A 26,602-nucleotide genomic window follows, 5' to 3' on the forward strand; every position below is an offset into this window, starting at 1 on the left:
AGACCTGATAGGATCTATTGAGATCTCCAATAAAGGGGCCATTTTTACAAATAGGATTCATTTTTAGCCCAAAGTGAATCCAGCACCATATATTATTCATAATTGCCTACAAAATTAGCGTTTTTTCCATTTATCCACTATGTCTCCTATAAGGAATTCTACTGCCTTGTGCTCAAAATTTCCAATTACACAGATGTAGGAAATTGTATTAGCATTAGGAATCCAGCGATTCAAACGACATTCTTAAATCCTGTTTTGAATTTAAACAACACTTGCATTAAAACTAATTTATTACACATTTCTTCCATCTCCTGCATTTTTAAATCTTGCAGCAGAAGAGAGTAATAAGTAAAGGATAATAAGGGAGATGGGAAAATAAGGAGAGGCAGATGAAAGAATAAAGAGTTCATGAGACAAAGGCAAGGGAGCAGAGACAGTAGAGAGCGCAGAAGAGGGTGATGGGATGCAAGAGTAAAGGCTGATGTCACACATGGTATTTTCTCTGCAGCACACAAACACCAATGTAGAAAATATTAATGCCATCAGGTACCACAAGTGCAGAATGGCAACCAAAAACCCACTATAAACACTGAATGTACATTTCCTGTATGTGCCTACGGACACTAGGGAACCCTGGAACTACCGCCAAAAAATGGTGGCAGCTCCAAGTTCCTACAGTGGCCTTTGTCAATAGATGTGGCATACTGGTGTCTAAAGAATCACACAAATGACTCTGAAGAACAATTATGCACATTTTTACACATCAGACACAACTGCATTTAAAAGCATATCCCCCTCACAGCCACAGTTATACTGGAAATATAAGAGAAAACACAGAATTTTGGGTAATGCAGCACTTGTGGTTGTACCACACAATAAACATCTACAGTATATGGGAGAGAAGTTTTAAATTTTGCTTACCATGAGCCAGTAACTTAGTTCTTCATCCTGAAAATGACTAAAGGTGCCCATACACGGGCAGATTTCAGCTGCTGATTCTGGTCCTACAGACCGATTTGGCAGCTTATCTGCCTGTATATGGGCACCTGCAACGGGCCAACCTGACCAATATCTGGCCTAAAATCGAGCAAATAATTTTCTGTTGGATCGGCCCGACAGAGCAGATTAGCCGGATATTGCCCATAAGAAGATCAAATCTTCCCGTGTATGGCCACCTTAACTTGCCAGTAAAAAAACAGGTTTTGTCCCAATTGGTCCATATTCCAAACAAAAGGCTGCATGACCACAATCTCAATTTTTTTTTTTGCATTTTCCTAAGATTCATTTTTGAGCTGAAAAAGCTTGGAAGATAGCCATACTATGGCAAAGAGAGTGGAAACAGACCAATAACCAAAATTCTAAAACCCAGACATATACAACTGGAGTTCTAGAATCCCAGCCAAAATAATCTGTCACTACACAGGTTGAATTTTGCAAAAAACTGCCCTCCACCTGTAAACAGATCCACATTATCTGCAATCCACTGGCACTGATATATATTACTCCTTTTAATAGATTATATATAAAACCTAATTAAGTATGGTTTCTGTGTAGCTCTCATGAACTAAGAGCACAGGTTGAAAGACAGACCCCTTACAAACTGCAAGGATAATGTGGAAAATAGTAAGAATTTTCTGATGAATTTTGGCACAGAATGTCTGATTTTTGTTGCAAAGAAAACAGCCCCAGCTATGTCTTACTTGCTCTGAGAGCTGTTCGCGTTTTTAAGAACAAAAAAAATGCATTCACTTTTAATGTATGGTCTTTTAAGATGTACATTAACATTTAATGATTCATAAAAACTGAGCACCTGTACAATCCAGGAATGCTTACTTCTTCAGAACTACATTACCACTCCCACCCAAGTAAACAGAGTGCAGTTTGTGCACAGTGGGATGAATTAGGATAGTAAAGCTCACAGCCTATACAAATGTGTTCTTGGGAGAAACGTTCAGGTTCATTACAAATAAGTGCATAATAATTAGCTCTCAGACATACCATAATACCGTACCTGACTAAGTGGGTCCACTGTTTTCCTCTTTATCTCCCCAATATGCAAGTAACTAGAACAAAATTAATATATTAATGATTTATTTAGAAACTGAGTTTAATGTTATCAGCTTTCTAAACTAATATCTGAAAATATATACTGTATTATAGTTATAAAAGACATCTATTTCAAGTTATAAATTATTGATTTAGTAATATTTTCAAATTATTTCAACAAAACATGTGACATACTTTATGCAAAACCTCACTAAACATTCTGTAGGAATTTTCACTTGGTTTTCATTCAGTACTTTACACCATATTAAATATGTATATTTTTAACATTATGCAACATTACACACATTTTAACAACATTATACAGCATTGCTTGCCTTTTCTAGGTATTTTCTATAGAATTTTAAAGCACACTTCTGCTTAAAAAATAGCCTGGTCCTCAATATATTCAAGGTAAAGTGAGTCTTTACTCTTCAGTAAAAACTTGGGAATCATTGTACAAAGACAGAATTGCTACTGGGACACACAGCACACGTCTCCTACTGAAATCTTCTCAGTATGTACTCTATGCACCTAACTCATACATTTGATTTACTTATTTGTATAGGCTCGTCATGAAAATGATATCATATCAATTTTCTGTGACTTTAAAAACATACTGTGAGATTGGAAATGGTGATTGGTGGGGTAACCTCAAGCCAAGGGGTGGGTTCACAATGGCTAATCCAAAGTCAAGGTGTAATAAATGAAAACAGTGGGAAAGTACCCCACTGTACCCCTACACACAAGATCCATTAAAGGCCACCTCCAACCAGAAATTTTGATCAAAGAAAACTTTTTACATTTTGTATGTAAAGCATACATCTAGTAGTTCCAGTCCAGTAGTATATTTCACTAATGGTTCTGCCCACACAGCATACATCTAGGTGACCTACACACCATACATGTATGATAAATGATACACTGATGTTTTAGCGCACAGGGCATACATCTGAGTAGCATGCTTTAACGGTTTTTCCATTGACAGGTTCCATTGGTGTTTTAAACACCCACCATATATCTAGGTGACTTCAGCCTATTTGACACAGTCTATTGGTTCAGGCCACACAGTACAAATATTCACCCAGTTGAAATATTAAACAGGTGACATTTTCAGTTTCCAACCGCTTACAATTAAGATTTTAACCCAACTTCTAGTTTAACTTTTCATGTTTGCATTGGGCCAGCGTCAGACTGATCCAGATCAGACCCCCCGCGATCCACCATCTCCCTCCCCCGATGCACCACAGGTAAGTTTTTTTAGGAGCGCTCAGGGAGGGGGTCGGAGGTGGGGGGGAGTGAAGGCAGCGGGGGGCCCTGCACCCCCAGTCCGACCCTGCTTTGGGCTGTTTAATCCCTCAGCAGCATAGGGGTAATAAAATATATTCGTTTTTATTAGTTAATGTACTTTCTTTAAATATTTCACAATTAGATTGTAAGCTCTACAGGGTAGGGATCTCCTTCCTACTGTGTCTCATACCACATGGCACTCTGTGCATTTATACTTATTTACTGTATTATAACACTTGTCCTCCTTGTGTGTAATTGTTTAAATTGTAAGATTGTATAGTGCTGTATATTTTCCTTGTAGCACTTTATAAATAAAGTTATACATACATACATACAAACTGGTTTGCAAAACTTTTATTATTATTATTGTATCTATAAAGGTTCATTTAAGAAGTATTGCTATATGAATTGCTTTTGTCACTACTATGACTCTGGTACTAAAGTATTTAACAGGACTCTACTGATTTAAATAGCTACCAGCTATTTTGCTTTTATGAGCTGCCAATCATTTGTTCAGTTACTCTTTGTTTGTTTAAGTGGCTGTTGGCAGAAAGGGCAGCACCCGAGCAACATTTCCATTGAGAAAGCAGCCACCACAGCTGAGTGATTTCATGTATGCAAGGAGACAAAATAAACAGGGATATCCCAGCTGAGATACGTTTACTTATGGGAGAACTAACAATCATTTGTACAGCAAAATATTATTCTCAACTGCCAGGTAAAGATAACAATTTAAGGGCATGTAAGTATTATGACTTTAAATTGAAGAGCTGGATCAAATTATTTTAAAAGGGTTGTTAAACTTTTTGTTAATTTTTGTATAGAGTAATATTCAAAAACAATTTGCAGTTAGTCTTTGTTTTTTATTATTTGTGTATATTTAATAATTTCACTTTTTGTTCAGGAATACTCCAGTTTGATATTTCAGTAGCTAGGGTCCAAACTACCTCAGCAGTCAGGGAGTGGTTTGAATGAGAGACAGAAATATGAACAGGAGTGGGCCTAAATAGAAAATTAAGTAATACAAAGTAACAATAGAAATTGTAGCCCCATAAAAGCATATTTTGTCTGCTGGGGTCAGTGAGCCCTATTTTGAAAGATGAAAAGAGTCAGAGTAAAAAGTGAAGTCATTTTAAAACTATGACAAATTAATAATGAAGACCAATAGAAAAGCAGCTTAGAATTGGCCATTCTATAATATACTAAAAGTTAGCTTAAAGGTGAACCACATCCCTTAAAAAGGTTTGAATTTGATGGACTTATTTTTTTCATATTAAATATTTTCAAAAATAGAAAAAGCAGCCTTATTGTGAATTTGTGTTGTTAATTTACAATAAAGGATTCAAGGAGATATTTTTAAGGTGTTTGTAAGGTTACTACAGCAGAACTAACACTAACTAAGTCACTTATTAGCAAAAAACACATATATACTGCTTTCAAATACATTATTATTAAATTAAGAAAAAATAAAGATGGCCCCTACAAATATCTTGCACTTTGCCTTGAATACAAGATAAGGATTCAACATATGCTAATATATTCCACTAATCTGTATACTGAAGATTTACTTGTCACTATAGGGGGAATCACTACCAGGGGAATCCCCCCCATAGAAAACTAAACCTGAAAAGACAGTGCTAACACTCCTCCTATGACAGATACTCCCTCTAAATCTTTTCTGTTCTAGTAGAACTTCCATAAACCTGCTAGATATAATGGAGGATAATCCAGACTGCCCCATTATGGATCTTCTTGCAGACATGAATTCACTCTTTCTGATTATGAGCTGTAATCTCTAGTACAGGTATTGGACCCATTATCCAGGATGCTCAAGACCAAGAGTATTCTGGATAAGGGGTCTTTCTGTAATTTGGATCTCCATACCTTAGGTCTACTAAAAAATCAATAAAACATTAATTAAACCTAATAGGATTGTTTTGCATCCAATAAGGATTATTTCTTTCTTAGTTTGGATCAATTACAAGGTACTGTTTTATTACTACAGAGAAAAAGGAAATCATTTTTAAAATTCTAAATTATTTGATTAAAATGGAGTCTATGGGAGACGGGCTTTCCATAATTCGGAGCTTTCTGGATAATGGGTTTCCAGATAAGGAATCCCATACCTGTAGTTTGTCAATTGTATAGCAATGTTTGCTTATTTTCATCTCAAGCATGCTCCAAACAACCACACCATTCACTTGAATGGTAAACATCTAGTCCCTTAAGGTGTGCTAGCAGATCAGGTTATTTTTATAGAGAATAGAAAGTTATAGTGCCTTTGCCACAAGAAATACACAGTGTCCCTATTATCTTAAAAGCACATTGCAGCTCTGGCAAACACACTGCAAATAGCAGTACAGTACATAAGCTTGTGAGTTAAAGGGGATCTAAATTGTGTTTAACTTGTTAGAGTGGTCCTCAGGGCACTTTTGCAATTAACATTAATTTTCTGTTTTAAATGGTTTTTTATTATAGTTTTATACCACTAGCAGGTTTCGGTGTCAGCAACTCTGTCAACGCATTGTCTTTGCACTTCCTGGATTCAGTTAAACCATGGGTTGATGATATTTAGTTGATCTGAAATCCTGCTATAAGCAAGCTAAAAATGCAAATAGCTCGCCAACTACTAAAAATAGAGAATGAATGTAAAAATGCCCAGAGAAGCACCATGAGTTAGTTTGAATTAATTCATTATTTGGCTTTAGATACCTTTCAATAAGAAGTGTGGCCCCATACAAGTTTAAGCAGGCCTTATATAAAACACTTTTTAGAAATATACTTTCCTCCTCTTTTCAGGCTACTTTTAAAGGCATCCGAAAAAGTGGTAAATACATTCTGATTTAATTTGAAATAACTATTTGTTAATAAGACTAATACTGCACTAAATAAAATTACTGTTTGGAAAGCTGTTGCTTTACAAGAATGGGAGCTCTCTGTATCCTCAAACACTTTGGAGTCTATTTTTAATCCTCATTAATAGTTTTTTGTAATTAAAAAAAGCATGTATTAAATGAATTACCTATTTATAATGCGGTGCTTTATAGCAAGCATGAAAAATTATTTTATTTTACATTTGACTATAACCCTTTCTCTAGTAAATTCCATATGTAAAACCTTCATTGTGCTTATATAAAATTGCATTTGTCAGAATTATGCCATAATTGAGGCCATTTTACAACATTCTGGACTTGACGTTGTCTACTGAAAGCAATAGTACCAGTAGAGAGGCCAGACTGAATTCAACAAGAAGAACTTATCTCTTAATTCAATTCCATTTTCCTCACTAAATAATATTATGTTTTCATGAGATACAACATGAGATACATTTTTTTAATGGAAAATATAATTAGTCCTATTTTTATGTGGTCCACTAAGGATTAATTATATCTTAGTTGGGAGTACAAGTACAAGGTTCTGTGTTATTATTACAGAGAAAAAGGAAATCATTTTTAAAAATTAGAATTATTTGCTTATAATTGAGCCTATGGGAGACGGCCTTTCTGAAATCCTGGACTTTCTGGATAATGCATTTCCAGATAAGGGATCCCATGCCTGTACTGCTAAAAAGTACATTAGTCAGTAGAAAGTCATTCATGTGAAATAGTCCTAAAATGTTTGATCATTTTTTCTGATATTTATTAACATATCCCTGAAGTTCTGTAACTGAGAGGCCATGCTCTTGTTTCCCAGAACTTCAGGAAAAGAACAATTATTAGCATTTAACTGCAAATGAATAGACACGGAAACTTTGCTACCAATTTGCACAAATGCCCCATAGATTTGCATTGTGTTGAAGAGGATCTCCAACCAAAAACTTGTTTTTCATAAATAAAAAATATCAGTGTATAAGATTTATTTGTAAATATAACCGCAACTGAATGTAATGTATTCTTCTAAGTTCTCTTGTTCTGACTCTTGAAACATTGTAGTAGAAGCCCCCAGATCAGCTGACTTTTGCTATACTGTTTCTGGCGTCAGAACCAGTAATGCGGAGAATATAAACAGCCAGACAGATACTTACTTTTAACAGCATTTATATATACTATTAACTTTAAAACCATTTTTTATTAATGTATACAGTGAAGCCCCCCATCTACATTCCCTGATTTTAAGTTTTCCCTCATTTTACACTGTTTTGCACATATTCCGCAGCGCTGTGCATTTTCCTGGATTTTAGACAATTTTCTTCTGATCCCCTGAACAATGTAAAATGTATAATACTGTATTTAATAAAGTTGCTTAGCATTAAATATTCTTATGTTGTGGATAAAACAGATTTTGTTTTTAAAAATTTGGGCAAAGCAAAATTTTTCCTGCAGCTTGGCAAATCAATTCAAGGACAGAAGTTTGAGCAAACTTGCAAGATTTTTACCCATAAGAAACAACTGAATTTGAAAACATTTTTTAAGAAAAGGTTTTCATTTGGGTCAAGTCTTTTTTACTTGAGCACCAGACATTATCATCTAATACAAATATTTTGGTGTAGGTGTAACCAATAATATAACTACTGGGGTCTGTTGCAACTGACACCCAGAATACACATAGCAGCCATAACTTCTGCATTTTACAGTGGACGAATCACAGTCAGCTTCTGATTATTTTCTATAGGTTAAAAAATTAATAACAATAATAGACTTCTGTATAGTCCCAAAGACTGGAATGTAATGTCTGACATACAAAATAGATGTGATGGTAGTTTATAAAGGAAAGGAAGCCAACACACTACGAATTGAAAAAGTTATTAGCAATTGTTAGGAAAACCTCTATCTGGAGTATATTATGAACATCAAAAAGATTAGGAAACAGAAGTTGAAACAGCAGATCTAGATGCTAATGTGTATTTAGTGTGGCTAGACAATGGGCAGTGTAGGGCTCCAAATACATATTGTGATAATAAATAAACTGCTGTTTCAGCTGCTTTCTTTCCTAATCTTTACCATTGTAGTTTAGTTGGAAGTACCATACTTACTCCAGCTTCTTGAAGGTCTCCCTTCCTCCAGCTACGTAGCACTCTCCAGGTTGCAAATCATCCAGTGAAGTAACCCTGTGTCCATTTCGTGGGGTGTAAATATTCCTTACTGCGCCAAACGGTGCTTGCACTCCACCTGTGACATCCTTTAAGAACACGTCAAAAGTACCCACACGCTTTTCATGGATTAACATTCGGCGCCCACGATAGAAAGGGTCACCATTCCTGAAGACATGCACTGACTTCACAGCAGGTTGCTGGGAAAGAGGGGCTAAGGGGCGGCCAGCACCCCCCACAACTGGAGCTGTTTGCATGCTCCACACACTTCAGAGAGCCTTTGGTACTTCCGCTGAGCCTAGAACTGAAATTAACAGAGAACTGTCAGACTCAGTAGTGTGCCTAATAACTGATACCCCAAACCTGACAGACCTCCCCCCTGCCTAATACTGTATCACCTAAGCATCCAGCAGCAGTGCCAGCTGCACCTACCCATATGCAAAGCACATTCATCACACATTCATGAACGCCAGCAATTAGCAGCACCCCCAAATTCCTAAGTGTTTATTAACACATGTGCCATCCACAGCATTCAGCAACACAAATAGGGTCACACACAATCATAAAGCAGGTCTTTCAAACTAGGGTGCATCAACCTCAGCACTCTGCAGTACCCACAGCATCTCTATACCGGTGCACCTACCTAGCCCTGGCAAATTTACAATACGCACTGCTTGGGTGCCTCCAAGTTAGTGAATTACTCTTTGGACAATTAAAAAGCAGTGACTGATACGTACAATAGGTTGTATTTTAACCCTTGGGATAGAATTAAAGAAGAGAAGCGCCCATGGCAATGCTGGAAGCCCAGAGGGAGAGGGAATAAAACAGGAATGTCCAGACAGAAGCACCAACAAGCTGTTGTTGCACCAGCATTTAGCTCCCCTACACAGGCAGGTTGCTGGGAGCAGCAGTGCTGGATGGATTCAGTTTGGGACCTGGTTTTAAAAATACCTCTAATGCTGCTTTTCCGCAAAATCCTCCCACCTGTTTCCTTGGCTGCCCAGCCCCTGTTGCACCCTGCAGAACTCTCACCTGACTGTCCCCTTTGGCTTGTTAGTGCAGGACTGCGCAATGAGTGAGAACTGGTCTGGAGCAAGGAGCACTGCTACCTGCAGCCCTCCCCTCCCTGGCCCCTCCTGCTCACTCTCACACCCCATATTAATATCTAATCTGCCACATATAAAGCTGGAGTTTGTGCCCCAGGAGTCGCAGAACTATATAGCAGGCACGCTGAGTACACAGTATTCTGCACAGCTGGGACCATGTACGTTTAGCCTAGCCTAGCACTGGTGCCTAGTAACCAGGAAAATAAAATTTCATTCAAAAGTCCTACCAGCACGTTATCCTTGTGGCAGGATCCTCCAGAACAGTCACTTATACAGGTCACATCACGTTTTGTTTTCTCAAGCTTCCAGCATATCCCATGGCAACCACTTCAAAGATGATCACATGGTCAGCAGGCCGCGCCCCCCAAAGCCATGTGTGTCAGGCTGGGCTGTTTGTGTACGTTGTTGCGCAGTCTTTATCTCTCTCTATCAAACCTTGATCTTATTCCAGTAGTGGTTCCTGTTATTCATCTCACTGCAAAAAATTGGCTATTTGTTTGACAATGACGAAAACATTTTTATGAAGTCCTACCGTTTTCTAGTAAAAGCAAAGATTAGGGATTTACTATTGCATAAATATGTTCAGTACAGAGTCAGAGGAATATTATCACTTGTTAATACGGGAGTCATTTATTATGTGCTGGGCAGTGTGCTAAGTGCAAAATAAAGGGTTCAGTCCAATATTTGTTTTGCATTTTGTTCCCCGCCTTGCAGATGAAAACAGCGCTTTTCATGAAGGGAAGTTAAGGTGACAGTTTCGCATCTGGCAAGCTTTCAACTCTGGACTTGCCCATGCTGCCACACATTTGAGAGGCAATCAAGGCAGCAGAAAATTGGAAATGTTCCATGAAAGGTGGTACAGTTGGGAGGTATGATTTATCCTCCCCTTCCTTAATTGGTGCACCAGTGGCTCAGGCCCTATAATTATCATTTTCTCTAAATGATAGGGCGACCTTGTGTCAGCCAATTCTGCGCTTTGCATCATGTGCTTGATTCTTAATCTGGCCTGCATATAAATGTCAGTGCATCAGCACAGGTGCAGTCATGAGGAGGGGATTTCATGCAGAACCGCACAAGCATGCATTTTGGTAAGGCGGTTCAGCATGAAGGGGCTGATTCTACACCTGTTTATCCACAAGCCAAGAATCAGCCCCACATGGCCATAGCATTGGGAGCACACATTTGCATCCGTTAGTGCTCTTTTGCTTCTGTATTGGGACTAAAGATGGCCATACACTCTAGGCTATCTCCCACCTCCGGGAGGGTCATATTGGGCTAATTTGGTCGTTTGGCCCTGGGAACAAACAATCGAATTAGAATGGTGTGTATGTAGTTCAGGTACCGCATCAAGTAAATGACCCCCTGACGTCGCTGATTGGATTTCAAGCTGCATTTACCACGTCTTTTTAATACCTGAATAAACAGCCCTAGAAGCTTTCTCTGCTTGCTTAAGATTGCAGCTGCCATTTCATAGCTTCCTGCTGTATAGCTCTAGCTGTTGTAGCTCAGATTACACATTCCTAAGAGGGGGGAAGAAATTCTTAGCATTTTTGTGGGAGGGGGGAGCAGGAAAAGGGCATAAGGAGAGAACGGCACAGACTCTAGCCCCAAGAATGAAGGATTTTTCTGAGAGAGGAAGTCAGATACCTGAAAAAACATGTTTACAAAAAAGGAAACAAGAAATCCTGTGTTTCTTTTGATAGAGGACTGCAGCATTTCTTTGAGTGCTTATGACTGTATTTACATAGACCTTTCTGATAAAGCTTACTTACATTTTCTTCTTCTTTAATGTATATTTCTCTTACAATGATTAAAGCTGAGAAAGTGCAAAAAGTATATCGTGATCCATGTTAGCATTTTGCTGAAAAGTAAAGGTTGCCATACATGCACAGAATCATACAAAACAACATTTTCTCAAGTTTCTGTATGTGTATTGAGAAGGGTTGCCACCTCTGTCGGCTTTCTTTCTTAGCCAGGCTGGGGTGACGTCACTGGGGAGGAGGTGGGGCTGTGACATAGTGGGGGCGGGGCTATGGGTAGATCACTTCATCAGTGTTACTGAGTCCTTCCTGGATTCCCATATTAGGAAAACCGGGCTGTCCGGGTCAAAACCAGACAGGCGGCAACCCTAGTATTGAGGCGTGCCGATCCCAACTTATATCCATGTACTATAGATACTGGTTACTTTGGGCAGGTTTGAAAATGTAATTTACCTAGTGTCTCAACCCTTTCTCCTTGTAGATTGTAAGATCTTTTGGACAGGGCTCTCTTCACTTCTTGTATTGGTTATTGATTGCTTTATATGTTACTCTGTATGTCCAATGTATGAAACCCACTTATTGTAAAGCGCTGCGGAATATGCAGAAGGGAATTAGAGTATCAGGCAGAAAGCAGAAACATGGATGTGTAGAAAAAACAAACTTCTTACAGACACTTCCCTGACTTGTATTGGCCTTGGGGCTCCAGCTTTGCAAGCAGTCCTAGTCATGTTGCTAAAATGTATAGATAATGTGATCTGTTACTGATAAGCTACTGTATGTCAGCTGCTGCATAATAGTAATATCTGAAGCCAACATAACTGCTCACTGGATCAGGATATCTGTTGTAAACAGCCTCTACCGCACAGGCCAGGATTCCTATGCACCCATTGACCCTAGCAACTGAAACTCCAATTAGAGATCTGCCGAACAAAAACCTGAATAATTTAAAAAACACAAAAAAATAAGGACCAGTTGCAAACTGTCTCAGAATGGTACTGTTTATAAGCTATATAATACTAAAAGGGTGAAGGCTAAACTACCCCTTTAAGGAATGAGGATAAATGATAAGTATATTAAAAGTCCCTAAAGAGTTCTGGGGTCATATAATTTTTATTTAACCACACAGCTAGTAACAAGGACAGGAGAATTTACTGAAGAGTATACTAGGCACCTAGTGACAATCTGGTATTTGTGCAAAATATTCAAATACCTTTTATCTAGCTCATAATTCTTGCTATTAACAGATTCAATTCAATGGTTAGATAAAAAAGTGTAAAAAGTTATCCAAATTTCCACAGTAATTTTACAGAAGAAAAACATTGTATTACAGGTATGGAATCTGTTTTTCAAAACCTGTTATCCAGAAAGCTCCAAAGTATGGGAAGGCCATCTCCCATAGAGCCAATTGTAATCAATTATTTCAGGTTTTTAAAATATGGTTTCCTTTTTCTCTTTGTTGGTAAAACGGTACCTTGTACTTGACCCTAACTAAGATTTAATGAATCCCCTTTGGAGGCAAAATAATAGGAAATACAGGGTTATTGAAAATAGCTCTTATTACAAGTATATCCAGGGACTGGTCCGATTGCCATCTTGGAGTCAGGAAGGAATTGTCCCCCCAAGGCAAATTAGAGAGTCTTCAGAGGGAGGTTTGCCTTCCTCAACTAGCAGTTAGGAAGGTTTTGTACAGACATAAAAGGTTAAACTTGGATGAGTCTTTTTTCAACTTTACTTACTATGTTACTGAGTTGATGTCTGGGGATAAAAACATCCAAGTCACATTTTTCATTCATATTTACTTCAGTATCAACATTTTTTCTATTGTATTTTTTGGTCCTGCTATTGTTCTTTGTAACCCTGTCACTATAGTTAAACATATAACTAGCAGTACTGAAAGCTCAACTCTTATCTTTCCCGTAACATGACTCATGCCCCCTACTGAGTGCAATAAATGAGTTAACCATTACATAGGACCGTATTAAGTCAGTATGCAGTGTTGAACTCTATCTTGATATATCTGGCAAGAACAACATCAGTACCTAAAATAATTTTTTTCATTATATAAAGGGACACTATTTATCATCTTTTTAAGATAAAAGCTTACATGGATTTTCCTGAGATTAAACTAAAAACACAGGGAAATTAGCTTGTACTACAATTTTCTGCTTCAGCAATTTCCGCATTAGAAACTAAACATTTTTTATAGATTTCTTCTTTAAGTAGGCTCAAGTCATGAAAAAATAACAGTTATTATTAAAGGTGCAAACAACTCAGTAAACCACTGTAGTCAATTAGATAATAGCTTTCATTATCCTTAGTGCACTAGGGAAATCAAAGCTAATAGCAGTGGGTTAAAGCACAGTACTCTTGGTTACGATTCCATGACATTGGCATTTGAACCAGATCAAGTAAAATGCCTTGACAATTCAGCCCAAATAATAGAATGTTGTCAAAGACGCCAAAGCAACAGAAGGATTCAATAGCTGAATTAGAATAGAGATAAGTGAATTGATAAATATAAATTTAGATTAATATCAATTATGGTGAATCTTTACCAGATTTTCCTACACTGACAACATCTTGGGACTATTTGCTATTTTTAAATAATATTGGATTGTTCCAGTTTGAGTTTTAGCTGATTTGCACATTTCTCCATTGCTAAAGACACCTTAAAAAGAAGAAAAATAAAACTGCATAGGAATTTGTGGGGGCAGTAAAAATCTATATACATCGTTATGTATTTGCTTATTTTCTTCTATTATAAAGCACTTACTGATGTTTGTTTTTTATGTGTACTAAAGGTGGCTACATACAGCTGCCAGCAGTGCAAGTCGGCAGTTTATTGGCCTGTGTATGGGGCCCTCAGATGGGCCTACCATGGCAAATATCGGGCAGATGTTGATGCAGGTTTAAAAATCTCATAGATATTTCCTAATTACAATAGGCTAAAAGTATGTTCAGCTCAAGTCCTATTTATTGGTTTTGTGTAAACAAGATGTTTACTAGTATGACTTGAGCTCCAAGAGTCAGAATTGTGTGCCTAATTGTGTCCCTAAGAGAGTCCCCTAATTCCTTAACAGGGCACATAATAATCACCCCAGAAGAACATAGAAAATGATCATGGGTCACAGCTATTTCAATAAAGATGGTGCCTTCTTTGCACTTGGCACTCAAGCATACCTTAGTAAATATCTGGCTCCTATATCTAAAAGATAAAGGAACAAGACTAAAACACAGTCAGCAACCACAATGGTGCTGCTAAAGTACTTTAGTTTCATGCTGAGGAAGAAGAAGATACCTTTACCTAAACCAAAAGAATTTGGAAAGTATGTGAATACTTCAAACAAGAGAAAGAAAATGTGAGTCTCAAATGCAAAAAAAATAAATAAAATAACTTTATTGTTGCCAAAAATATAATAATCCATCATGTTTTAATCTGCTTGAAGTTATTTTGAAATTTGACCTAATACTCCTCATAAAAAATAGCTTTAAAGTAAACTAAAAATTATTCTAAATTCAAACCAGTAGAATTTGCCAAATTAAACCTCAGCACCTCCCTAATTAACACAGCCAATTACAAATAACTATTGCAATGTTTAACAAATAAATATTCCAAATAAAGTATATCAGTTGTTTCTAACAGTTGACCTGCAGTTTCTTCAGAGACACGTATGTTGTAACATTGTGAGATTACCACTGGAATGTTGGAGGCAGCCATGTGTATCACAGAGTCTGAGGTGAGAGGAATGTGATCATAGTGCAGCCAGAGGAATGCTTGTTTTGCTAAAAGACCACATAAAAACACAATGTGAAATTGTTATCATACCTTTGTTCTTTACAGTTCATTAAACTTGCTGAAAAGATTCATACAAATACTATTTATTATTTTGGATGCTGCAATGAATTTAGAATGTAGTGGAGGAATGCTGTGTAAGTAATGCAAGGTATATAAAAGCTGTGCCAATATTCTTCTTCTTTAGTGAATTTTCATTTTGTAAACTGTATAGATTAGAAGCAGAGCTAATCAGCAAGCTTCAGTCAAATGAAAGTTTTGTCAGACTGCCACTTGATTAATGATAAAATAGTCAATGCAATACTGTTCGGAAAAGGTAATTGTTGATACCACTCACCCATATATAATGTGATAGAACTAATATGTTAAGGTATATATAGTTTTTCAGCACTCCATAAATATAAAATAATATAAATGCATACTAAGAAAAATGTGAATTAACAACCCTATAGGTAAAACATTTGGTCCTAAACTAGTTTAAAAGCAACGCATCCACATTTGCTATTTGATCTTCTTAAATACTGACCTACTGGGCTATTTCAATTCCCTCTTTGTTTTCTAACTCTACACTACAACAAACTATTTTACTATCTCTTTATTTACCCCATTTCCTTGCACATTCTCAGTAACATTTACTCCACTGTTATTCTGGCGTTAACGTATGTACATTTGCAGATCATCCCTTTTAAAATATTTGCATCATCAATAATTTTATGATAACTTGGCTACTGAAGAATACTTGTGTCCTCCATGTCTCTGCTGCTTGAACCACTAGTATACAGCCTAGCCTAGAAAATCAAGAGAGCTGCACTTGGTATAGGGGGTATTGATTTGACATGAGTTTTAAGCTCCAACTATCTTGTAATATTAGCAGTATTAGGCCTTTCCACAAACTTGGGGATGATGGGAAAGTACATAGGCAGGATTACAGCTGCAGAACAATGCTTTAAAGCAGGGCTATCAAACTGGAGACCCGTGGGCCAGATGTAGGCCTCTAAAATATTTTATGGCTCCCAGTTTACTCAAAGACTCCATAGACTTCACTTGAACATGCTATATGAGAAATCATCGACCCACTACGTGTAATAAGTTAGACAGCACTGCTTTAAAGGACAAGGAAAGGCACCCCCAAGTGACTTTAATTGCTTACCCAGCACCAGCCTGGGGTACCTGTAGCGAGTGTTTCCTCCTTCCTGCTTCATTGTGCCGGCAAATTCCCAGGACCGGCGCATGCGCATTAGAGTGAAAAGCCGACTTCTCTGTTAAAGTAGATACATCGTGGCAGAAAAAAGCTTTAACTGCCAACGATGTGTCTCATATGTCGTTGGCAGATAAAGGATACTCTCTGCAGCGGCGGCATGTGCAACAAGACGGGGGGGTGTCATGTTGGTCGTGTGACGCTTGTTCCTGCTTCCTCCTCCCCCCCACAATTTAGCAGTTTATTTTTTTTTGTTTTTTTTTTCATTTTACACACTTATATACACTTATATACACACTTACACACTGTCACACAACTTTTACACATGTACACACATGTATACACAAACACTTTTTTTTTTCATTTTACCACGTTGTTTTTAGTTTTTTTCACTAAAAACTGTATATTTTGACAGCGTGACTATTGGATCAGATATTCTGACCACTAATTACACTGTTGTGTGACTTTTTTTGTTGTTTCACTGATTTGCACAATTTTTGAGGTTTTATTGCTTTTTTATCCCTGTATAAGTGTTCTTAATCTGGAAAATTAATTTTTTTTTTCATTTTTAGACATTTAGAAGCTTATATCTTGTTACAGAATTGGAATTACACAAAAATTCCACCATATTTTGAAAGCTTAGGTTGTCCTGGAAAAAACGATATATTGTTTTCCTGGGTAAACTAAAAGTCCAGAGGAAAGGCCCCTAAAGTTAAACAGTGCAAAATGTTCAAAAACTGTCTGGTAATACAAGTTCCACTTTGACCAAAACGGCTGTCAGTGAAAGGGTTAAAGGGATCTCTCAACTCAAAAAAAAAAAAGAAATAATGTAAACTTACTTATAGTACATAACCATGAAAATCGCTTGCCGAAAATAGCGCCATCCGCCTCCTACCTGTGCCTGCTCCCAAATAAATGAAATATGCTCGGGTGCAGGCACATGTAGCCGATATCTGCCAAAGATACGAAGTCTCACGTTTTTTGGCGGATATCGGCTACATGTGCCTAAACCTGAGCATATTCCATTCATTCGGGTGCAGGCACAGGTAGGAGTAGAGAATATACGCCAGACGCCTTGTCTGACATAAGCCTTAAGAATGAAATGGTACACCTCATGTCTTAAGTGCCTGTAACACAGTGCTTTCGCAGAGATGATCTGTGTCTCTGAAAGTCCCCATCCCCATCTTCTTTGAGATTTGGGATCAACAATATTAAGGACATGTACAATAAAAAATTGTCAAGGCTGATTAGTATTTATTCAGATTCTTATCACCTGGCAGCAAAGAAAACAAAGTGCATCTGAATTAATGAATAATCTATGTCTGATAAATGTAACCTAAAGTCCTAAAGTGTTAATAAACTCCTAAGACCCCTAAGTTTACCTTGATGGGAACTCCTGTGCCCAATTTCAAAAGGCACTGATCAATTTAACAGGGTTACCAAACCACTGGTTTGGTGAAGTATGTACTGTGTATAAATAACATTATTTCTAGTCATATTTGTTTTAGTCTTTAAGTCCTTTAAGTTGCAGCTGCTGCAATGAAATGTTAAAAGAGAAGTTTGCTTTTGGTCACTGGCTTGAAATTAATTTTGTCAAAATGTAATTATAAATGTCAAAGTGTGAACAGTTTCAGCCCCTGACTACAAAAAAGGAGTATATATTGTCAGATACCCCAACCTTTTGATAAATATGGATTTTCAATTAGGGATGCACCGAACCCCCAAACCCACCTCGATGGATTCAGGCGAATAGCGAACTGAATCCAAATCCTAATTAGCATATGCTAATGATGATTGGGGAGGGTTAACAATCGGCGTGCGTGAAAAAAACTTACCCCCAACTCTTCCAAATGCTGATTAGCATATGCTAATTTAGGCTAAATATGATTTGGTTCAGCCAGGACCGTGGATTCGGCTGAAACTGAACCCTGCCAAAAAAGGCCGAATACCAAACCGAATCCTGGATTCGGTGCATCCCTCTTTTCAATATTAAATTTCTTTTGAAAAAAATTCAATGAAACACTGCTTCATGTGGTCAAGTAGTCTTACATTCCTTACTTATTATTCAGAATAATGTTCCAACCAGGTGGATTGGATTCCTTTAAAAGGTATAGTCTCTGAGAATACACCAGAATAAACAATAGAAACTGTATAGCAAAAAAAAAAGAAACAAAGACTAAAAGGCTGAAGAGAGACTATAATTATGAGGTTTCTCTCTAGGTAACTAATTCCAAATTATTAGGCATAGTTGTCAGTCAAGAAGTACAAGCTTAACAAACATGGCCACAGGCAAAGCACGGTACCTTCTTAGCAACACTAATTCCTGTCCCTACTCAAGTAAATGTATACCTAGAGCTGCCAGAGAAACAAGTAATGAGATGCAGGTTCAAACCATAACGTGACATTGTTCTTACATCCTAATATGGATGGAATTGAAGATTGTTAAGGCATCTGATTTATTTTGAGAATGTTTTAACATTCACTGTCCATTTAAATTTGAGTTTAACAAAAGGATTTCCCGCAATAAAATCTATTTTTTAGCCTGTATTCTTTATATATGCTAAAAAATGAAATAGCAGCACACTACATATGAATAAACTATGTGACCGCAACATTGTCTGATTTATTCCCTGATCCTAGAACTAAGCAGGTTAGTGCAAACCACAACATACTGATCGTTCCATTCATAAACTGGAATGAGAATAGCCTGACAAATAATGTTTACGTATACAAATGAATGAACATTCCCGCCGTTATACAATTACCAGGTAGAGGGAGAATCCCTTTGACTCCTTCACTCCTCATGTTTCAGACCAATAATTAGTAATGAATGATCACCACTATACAACACAAAAATGCCTTCCCACTCTCTGACAAACAATTGTATTACAATCAGTTGCAGGATGGAAAAGGGTTAATGGAGATGGTATATGTTATAAATTATAAAGTATAAACAATGAATGGCAATTTAAAAATACCCTAGTTATTCTTTTCTAAGTTTCCCTGGCTCTGCTTGTGTTTATATCAATAGGATAGAGTTAAAATAGAACTCTGTAATGGAGTCAGGGAAAAGAAATTTCCACAGACAAGCGGACAAATTCATGGAGGCTGTTAATTTTATAGGGCTGCCAGGGTAAGTTTCTTAGGAAGAATTTTTGCAGTGTAAATGGGAGAGCATGAGCTCTCAAAGCACAGGCATATAGAGGTTCAGCCTGCACTGTAATAATAATAATGCAACAAGCTGAGCACAATGCAACAAACTATGTATTAAATGTTTTTATGTATTAAATGTTTTCCATAAACTTTAACTGGCACGTAGTGGACAAATTGTTTTGAAAACAAGACCCTTCTTGGTTATATTATTTAGTTAGAGTTAAACAATAAGTCTTTAAAACGTGGAAATATAACAATCAGAACACACAGGAGATAACAGCTGACCACACAGAATTAGTCCTAGGGCTGATGTCCTATGAAGAAATTTAGTTGCCCACGATAGATTTCTGCTACCACAGGCGATTAATCCAAAATGCCTTTCCACCATCAAAAATGTGACTTACTGGTGGAAAGGCCTATGCATCGCTTCGGTTTTCCGAAGTTGCCTGCAGGAGGAAATTTTGCACAACTTCGGAAAGTGATGCGTAGGCCTTTGTATAGCGATTCATATTGTTGACGGGGGGAAAGGAATTATAGAGAGATTTTGTCCTGTAGCAGTCCTCTTCTTTTCTTTCCCTCTCAGGGCAGGACCTGGCGCAATACAAATCCCATAGCTGGAATTTCTGGCATTCTTCAGCTTAATGAAAACAAATGGTGTTTGTTACACATTCATAAAACACAACATTTTTCTAATTTTGGCCTTCGCAGTTTTCAAAATTTGTTTTCTTTCCAAAATATTTCACCTGCTCTGGGATGGTTAAAGGAATACTGTCATGAGAAAACATGTATTTTTCAAAACGCATCACTTAATGGAGCGTCCCCACAGAATACTGCATTGAAATCTGTTTTTTAAAAGCAAAAAAAGATATTTTTTTTTGTATTTAATTTGGAAATTTTACATCGGCTAGCCATAGTCTTCATTTATCTGGGTGCCACAGCCATGTGACCTGCGCTCTGATAAACTTCAGTCACACTTTACTGCTGAGCTGTAATATCACCCCCCCCCCCCCCCAGCAGCCAATCAGCAGAACAATGGGAAGTTAGGAAGATAGAAGCTACCTGACACCTGTGGTAGATATCAGAATAGCACTCAATAGTAAAAAATCCAAGTCCGGCTCATGACTCCTCCAGTTATTTGGGAGTAAGAGAAACAATAGGTTATCTGAAAGCAGTTCTAACATGTAGTGCTGGCTCTCAGTGCATTGTGCCTGATCAGGCACAATGCACTGAGATGACTGCCTACTCACTTATAATACAACTAAAAAAATACATAGCAAATAATTCACTCTACCATTTAAAATTTTATTCTTGGACCAACAAATGTTGGCAATAGCTAAACATGCCTGACAGGAGAATTTTTAAATTATTTTCAGTAATGGTAATAATATTGCCAAAATATGAATAATTTACATATGGCGAGACACTGTAGAAAAAATACACCCCTGGTGACAAAAAGAAAAATTGAACCAGTTTTTGCTAAAGCTGTGTTCTCTTAAAACAGGGAAGCTTTTTTACCCCGTGAGCCACATTCAGCTGCAAAACTTGTTTGTGAGCAACACAATACGCAGACAGTAGCAAAAATACAATGTAAATTAGCATATACACTATATAAAAATTATATATAATATCCAAATCAGTGTGAAATCTGGCACTGCATGTTTTCTGCCAGTTTTTGAAAATCTAGGGTGGCAGACTGAAGACCGGAGGGGAGAGAGAATGGCACACTGGAACACTAAGGTTAGAGATGGCAAATAATGGCACACCAAAGCCCCGAGGGTACAGATGGGAGGCGGAATGGCACACTGGAGCTCTGGGTGTACAGATGGGAGGCAGAATGGCACACTGGAACTCTGAGGGTACAGATGGGAGGCAGAATGGCACACTGGAGCTCTGAGGGTACAGATGGGAGGCAGTATGGCACACTAGAGCACTAAGGGTACAGATGGGAAACAATGGCACACAAGAGATCTGAGGGTACAGATGGGAGGCAGTATGGCACACTAGAGCACTAAGGGTACATATGGGAAACAATTGCACACAAGAGATCTGGGGGTACAAATGGGAGGCAGAATGGCACACTAGAGCACTAAGGGTACAGATGGGAAACAATGGCACACAAGAGATCTGAGGGTACAGATGGGAAGCAGTATGGCACACTGGAGCTCTGAGGGTACAGATGGGAGGCAGAATGGCACAGAAGCAGCAAGGATATATAGAGGAGAATGGCAGGAGCAAACAGGTAGAGGAGATTGTGGACAGGGAAAAAAGAAATGTAAGATGTTGAACTTTTTGGAAACAGATTTCCGCAGGTACAGTGAAATAAGTGGATAAGTAGGTGGCACAAAGAAGACTGGACAGCATTGAAACTATCTGGTGCAAAGTGATCATGTGGGGCTGGGAAGCAAGATTGTACAAAAAGGGTAATGGGTGACAGAGAATGTGAAATATTAAATTTGGCACAGCAGTGACATGGGCTAGGGTGAAGGGATTGCGCTGTTATACCTGCTCACTTGGATATGAAGGGAGGGACTGGAAACATGAGGAGAGACCCAACTCAGTAAGGCACTGCATTCTTTTTAATACTTTTGTATTTATTTTTTAATGTAACAGGGAGCTTTGGGAGGAATCCTCCAAATAATAAATTTTTTTAATTTTTTTTTTTTTCTCTCAACTAATATAATGGAACCTTATTGTTTTAATGAAATGTCTAAATGGTTTGTTAGTAGACTTAAGGTATGGTGATCCAAATCTACACAGTGTACTAGTGAGAGATGCAATGGAAAAGATCATTATTCCACTAGTGTTAAAGGTGGGATACAAGTAGCAGGTTTTACAGCAGGTAATGCTGTGTTTATGTTACAGGCTTAGGAAAAGCCATATGAATAGGTCCCTGGAGTGAATGGAGGGAGAGCAGGAAAGACCTTACATTCCATACTCCACTTAGTATTTTGATAGGGAGATGCCTGATTATTAGGCCTGATTATTAGGCTGCAGGTGAGCAGCAAATAAAAGGGCTGTGTGATTACACAGGGGTTGGAGTTGGAGATTGATTTTGACTCAGAAGGTCACTCAGAGCGGGGCACAGGGCAGGAAGGCTGCCTGCCTGTGTTAGGAACTCCCTGAGGGGCTGGGGGTGCCACCTGCCACTGCAAGGAGCAGAGGGAGTGGTAACCAAGTGAGGAGTCACCTAGAGAAGTGCCAGGAGTCACTGAGTAAGGTCTTTTAGAGCAGGACACAGGGCAGGAGGGCTGCCTGTGTTAGGAACTCCCAGAGGAGCTGGGGGTGCCCCCTGCCACTGCAAGGAGAAGAGGGAGCGGTGACCAGGCAGATGAAAGCTGAGAGGAGTCAGCAAGGCTTAATGTGAAGTCTGAGTGTGAGCTACCCTGGAAGGTGAGAGCCCTGAAGAAGGGACAAATCATAATCCTGAACTGTATGTTGATGTTGGGAAGAATGGGCCCTAAATAAACCTGTGTTTTGCCTGAAGACCTATATATACTGTATGTTACTCCATCACACTGCTCACATTCACCTTTCTCAGAAGATCCTTCAGGTCTTCATTCAGCCCACTGGGCACCCTATAGTTCCTGAGCCCCACAGGAGTTGTAGGATCTCTGTCTATGTATAGTTACATCCCTGCTTTTTATTAAAATCAGTTGGACAGGGCCCTCTTTACCTCTTGTATTGCTCATAGGTTATTTTTGTATGCAAATCTGTATGTTTAGTGTATATACCCATTAATGTACTGGAATATGATGGCCCTTTAAAAATACTAATATGTGTTAATTCTAAATAAAATGATTTGTGGTTGTATATCATAGTAGCTGTGGTTAAATACCCTAGGGGGCTGATTTACTAATCCACGAATCCGAATCCCGAATGGGAAAAAAACGTATTGGAAATGAACATTTTGCGATTTTTCATAAATTGTCGCGACCTTTTCGTAGCCATTACGACTTGCTTGTAAATTGTCGCGACTTTTTCGTAGCCATTACAACTTGCTCGTAAATTGTCGTGACTTTTTCATAGCCATTACGACTTGCTCGTATATTGTCGCGACTTTTTCGTATTGAGCGCTCGTAAATGGCGGGCAAACCTTTGTGACTTTGCATGATTTTGGAAGCCTCCCATAGGACTCAATGGCACTCTGCAGCTCCAACCTGGCCCAAGGAAAGTCACGATACTGAAGCTTGAATGAATCCGAAACTTTCGTACTCGGCACGACGGCTACGAAAAAGTCGCTACAATTTACGAGCAAGTAGTAATGGCTACGAAAAAGTTGCTACAATTTACGAGCAAGTAGTAATGGCTACAAAAAAGTTGCGACAATTTACAAGCAAGTCGTAATGGCTACGAAAAAGTTGCGACAATTTACGAGCAAGTCGTAATGGCTACGAAAATGTCGCGACAATTTACGAAAAAATCGTATAATACCGATCATTACGAAAAAAACGCATTCGGACGCTTTTCGGACGTTCGTGGATTAGTAAATGTGCCCCTAGGTGTTACTTAACCACAGCTACTATGATATACAACCACAAATCATTTTATTAGTATAACGTGTTATAATTAATGCATATTAGTATTTATAAAATTCATTAAAGCACAAAGTAATGACCACGATAATATCATTAAAATTGCACAACTTTTTCATGGTTTTAGTTAACTTCCACAAAAAAGTTGTGTTATAAGATTACAACCTTTACGGAATTCATTCAAGTCCAAAAATTTTGTGACTTTCAGCTTGCAACCACGATATTTTCGTACAACCAGGAAAAGAATTTTCGGAACATTTTCAAACATCAGAAATTATTGTGGTTACTCCAAATTTTTTCCAATCGTGCTTTTAACCACCGAAAATTTGTGCTTTAATGAATGGGCCCCATAGACATCTATGATTTGTGTTGCGCAGACAAATTGGGGTGGTGGACAAATAATTGGGTACAACAAACATGCATTCATGGGGGGACTGTCAGGTAGGCTTTAGAGAGTAAACTTATGTAGGGGATAAGAGAACTTTTTCCCCTGTTTCTCAGTCTGTGAAATCATCCCACCTAGCTACAGACTGGGGAGGAACCCGATTGGCTGGATGCCCCAGTGCACTTCTGGGAGGAGGTGTGCCTAGGTTTGGAGCCAAAAATCAGTGGCGGGCCCAGCAGTTGATAAAAGGAGCCCCTGTTGTTTTGCCAGCTTTTGGAAGAGAGATACAGAGTAAGTAGCCAGTACCACTTGCTGTGAGTTCAGACTGCAAAGAGAAGAGTCTGCTGGGCTGCTGGTGATTACAAAGTCCTCTGTGAAATCTCTGTGTGTCCCCTGGTGAGGACAGTTATTGTTTCGCTTGCCTACTACGTGGGAGCAGCCACCTTTCCAAAGGGGAAGGTACTCTAGGGCAGGTAGCGCTACCTGGGGGGACTTAAGAGCTCTTGGGGAAGGGACTGAACTGAATAAAGGGTTGTGGTCTATCCAGATCCAAGTTGGGGCTGGGCACCTAAAGAGACTGTGCCAGGAGTGGATAGACTGCACAGGTTCCTCAGAGCAGGATAATCAGTTAACCATAAAGTTGTTTTACATTCTTGTAGCCCACTTTTGGCTATGGTTTGACTTCTAACACGCAATGGTATGTGTGTGGCGCTACAGGAGCCCTGTGCCCCCGCTTACTATGGGGGAGCAGGTATATTGTTAACTGATGTGCCTCCACCCAGGGTAGGGACAGGTTAAACTGTAACACCCCTCCCTGGGAAACTTCTCTGGGTTACTATGTGTAGACCTCCAAACGTAGGGACTTCCTGCAACTCCCGGGACCTTGCCCCCCTTGGAGTGGTTGCTTACCAGGCAGTTGAGGATCCACTCTTTGAGGAATTGACCAGGAAACTGGAAGTGCTGAATAACCAAATAAACTTCTTTATTGTATCCACACTGTATCCAGTATTATGACATGCAGGTTCAGGTACTTTCTCCTTACTTCGTCTAGGAGACCCTCTCACTTAGGATTATTCCCCGGTACTCCCGCCAAGAGACCCCCTTTGAGAGCTCCCCCTGGTACTCACACCAAGAGACCCTCTCTTAGGGCTCTATCCGGTACTCCCACCAAGTGACACAGGGCTCTCCTTGGTACTCACGCCAAGAATACCATCTCGCTTAGGCAATCTCCATTCTGTCGTCCCTAGCTACCACCTTAGCTGGCCACTTACTTGTACCTGAACTCTGGCCAGTAATGCCGGGAGGTCTTAACCTCATTTAACTCCTGGTGGGGCTACTGCCCTTTTTAGATACTCTGTCTATCCTTTCACTCCTAGAGTGACTATAACATAATCTATCTGAACTCTATAACTGGAGCCTGTAGCTAGCCCCTTACAGAGGGGGAGGGTCCCAGGACTAAAACCTTGCACAAATTGTGTCATCCCTTTTCATATTGCAGCACACTGCCACCTAGTGGTTGCTGCTGAATAACAGGGAAACTCCCTTTTCACACATAAACGGCTAGGACCACCTGTAGGTGTCCATATCCCATAACCCTCTGGTGCCTGTCTAAAGGGGAACCCAACCTAAGGGGACCAAATCTTGGGATCCCTGCATTCTATTTCAACAGTTATATAAAGTTTATATTTGCTGCAAACTGTGTGTACTGTAATTATTTCCTAGTGGAAATTCCCTTGACGTGTTCTCCTCAGTGTCCACTAGGTGGAGGCACTGCGCTAAAATCCCAGTTCCCATTATCTTTTACAATTCAAAGAGAACAAAATCTCCTGTTAAAGCAAGTATACAGCCCAACAGAAGTAAGTGCGCCAAGAAAGGGTTACACTTATCACAATGAGTAAAGACATATCTGCACTGCTGGGATACCTTGATCTCTGTATCTCTACTGCTAGGACAATGTGGGCTCTGTATGTGTGTACCCTGTGTGTACTCTGTATGTGTGGGCTCTGTATGTGTGTACCCTGTGTGTACTCTGTATGTGTGTACTCTGTATGTGTGTACCCTGTGTGTACTCTGTATGTGTGGGCTCTGTATGTGTGTACTCTGTATGTGTGTACCCTGTGTGTACTCTGTATGTGTGGGCTCTGTATGTGTGTACTCCTATAAGTGCTATAAGGATTCTGTGATACATTAGCTGGGCTAATGTGAGGACTGTTATACATATGTATTTAATTATTCGCAAACCACTAACTCGCTTATACTCTATGAAAGGATGAGCCATAACAGTTTCCAATAAAGTTTGTTGTTAAAAAAAGC

General features: G+C 38.8%; 1 protein-coding gene across 5 annotated transcripts in view; it reads right to left on the reverse strand.

The window, feature by feature from the left end:
• The window catches only part of dcdc2 (doublecortin domain containing 2), an 82,853-nt gene extending 73,049 nt beyond the window's left edge, over window positions 1-9,804 (reverse strand). For 4 of the 5 annotated variants that reach the window (XM_002937920.5, XM_031904016.1, XM_031904013.1 and 1 more), the window contains exons 1-3: window positions 9,696-9,804; window positions 8,306-8,666; window positions 2,012-2,063 (exon numbers count right to left, since the gene is read on the reverse strand). In XM_002937920.5, coding sequence (XP_002937966.1) covers window positions 2,012-2,063; window positions 8,306-8,619 — 366 coding nt within the window. In that variant the 5' untranslated portion in view covers window positions 8,620-8,666; window positions 9,696-9,804. Of the gene's footprint in view, window positions 1-2,011; window positions 2,064-8,305; window positions 8,667-9,394; window positions 9,497-9,695 lie in introns of those variants that run through there. The other variant, XM_031904015.1, reaches the window with a different exon arrangement.
• Between the last annotated feature and the right edge of the window lie 16,798 nt (window positions 9,805-26,602).

This window comes from Xenopus tropicalis, chromosome 6, assembly GCF_000004195.4.
Source record: "Xenopus tropicalis strain Nigerian chromosome 6, UCB_Xtro_10.0, whole genome shotgun sequence".
NCBI lineage: Eukaryota > Metazoa > Chordata > Amphibia > Anura > Pipidae > Xenopus > Xenopus tropicalis.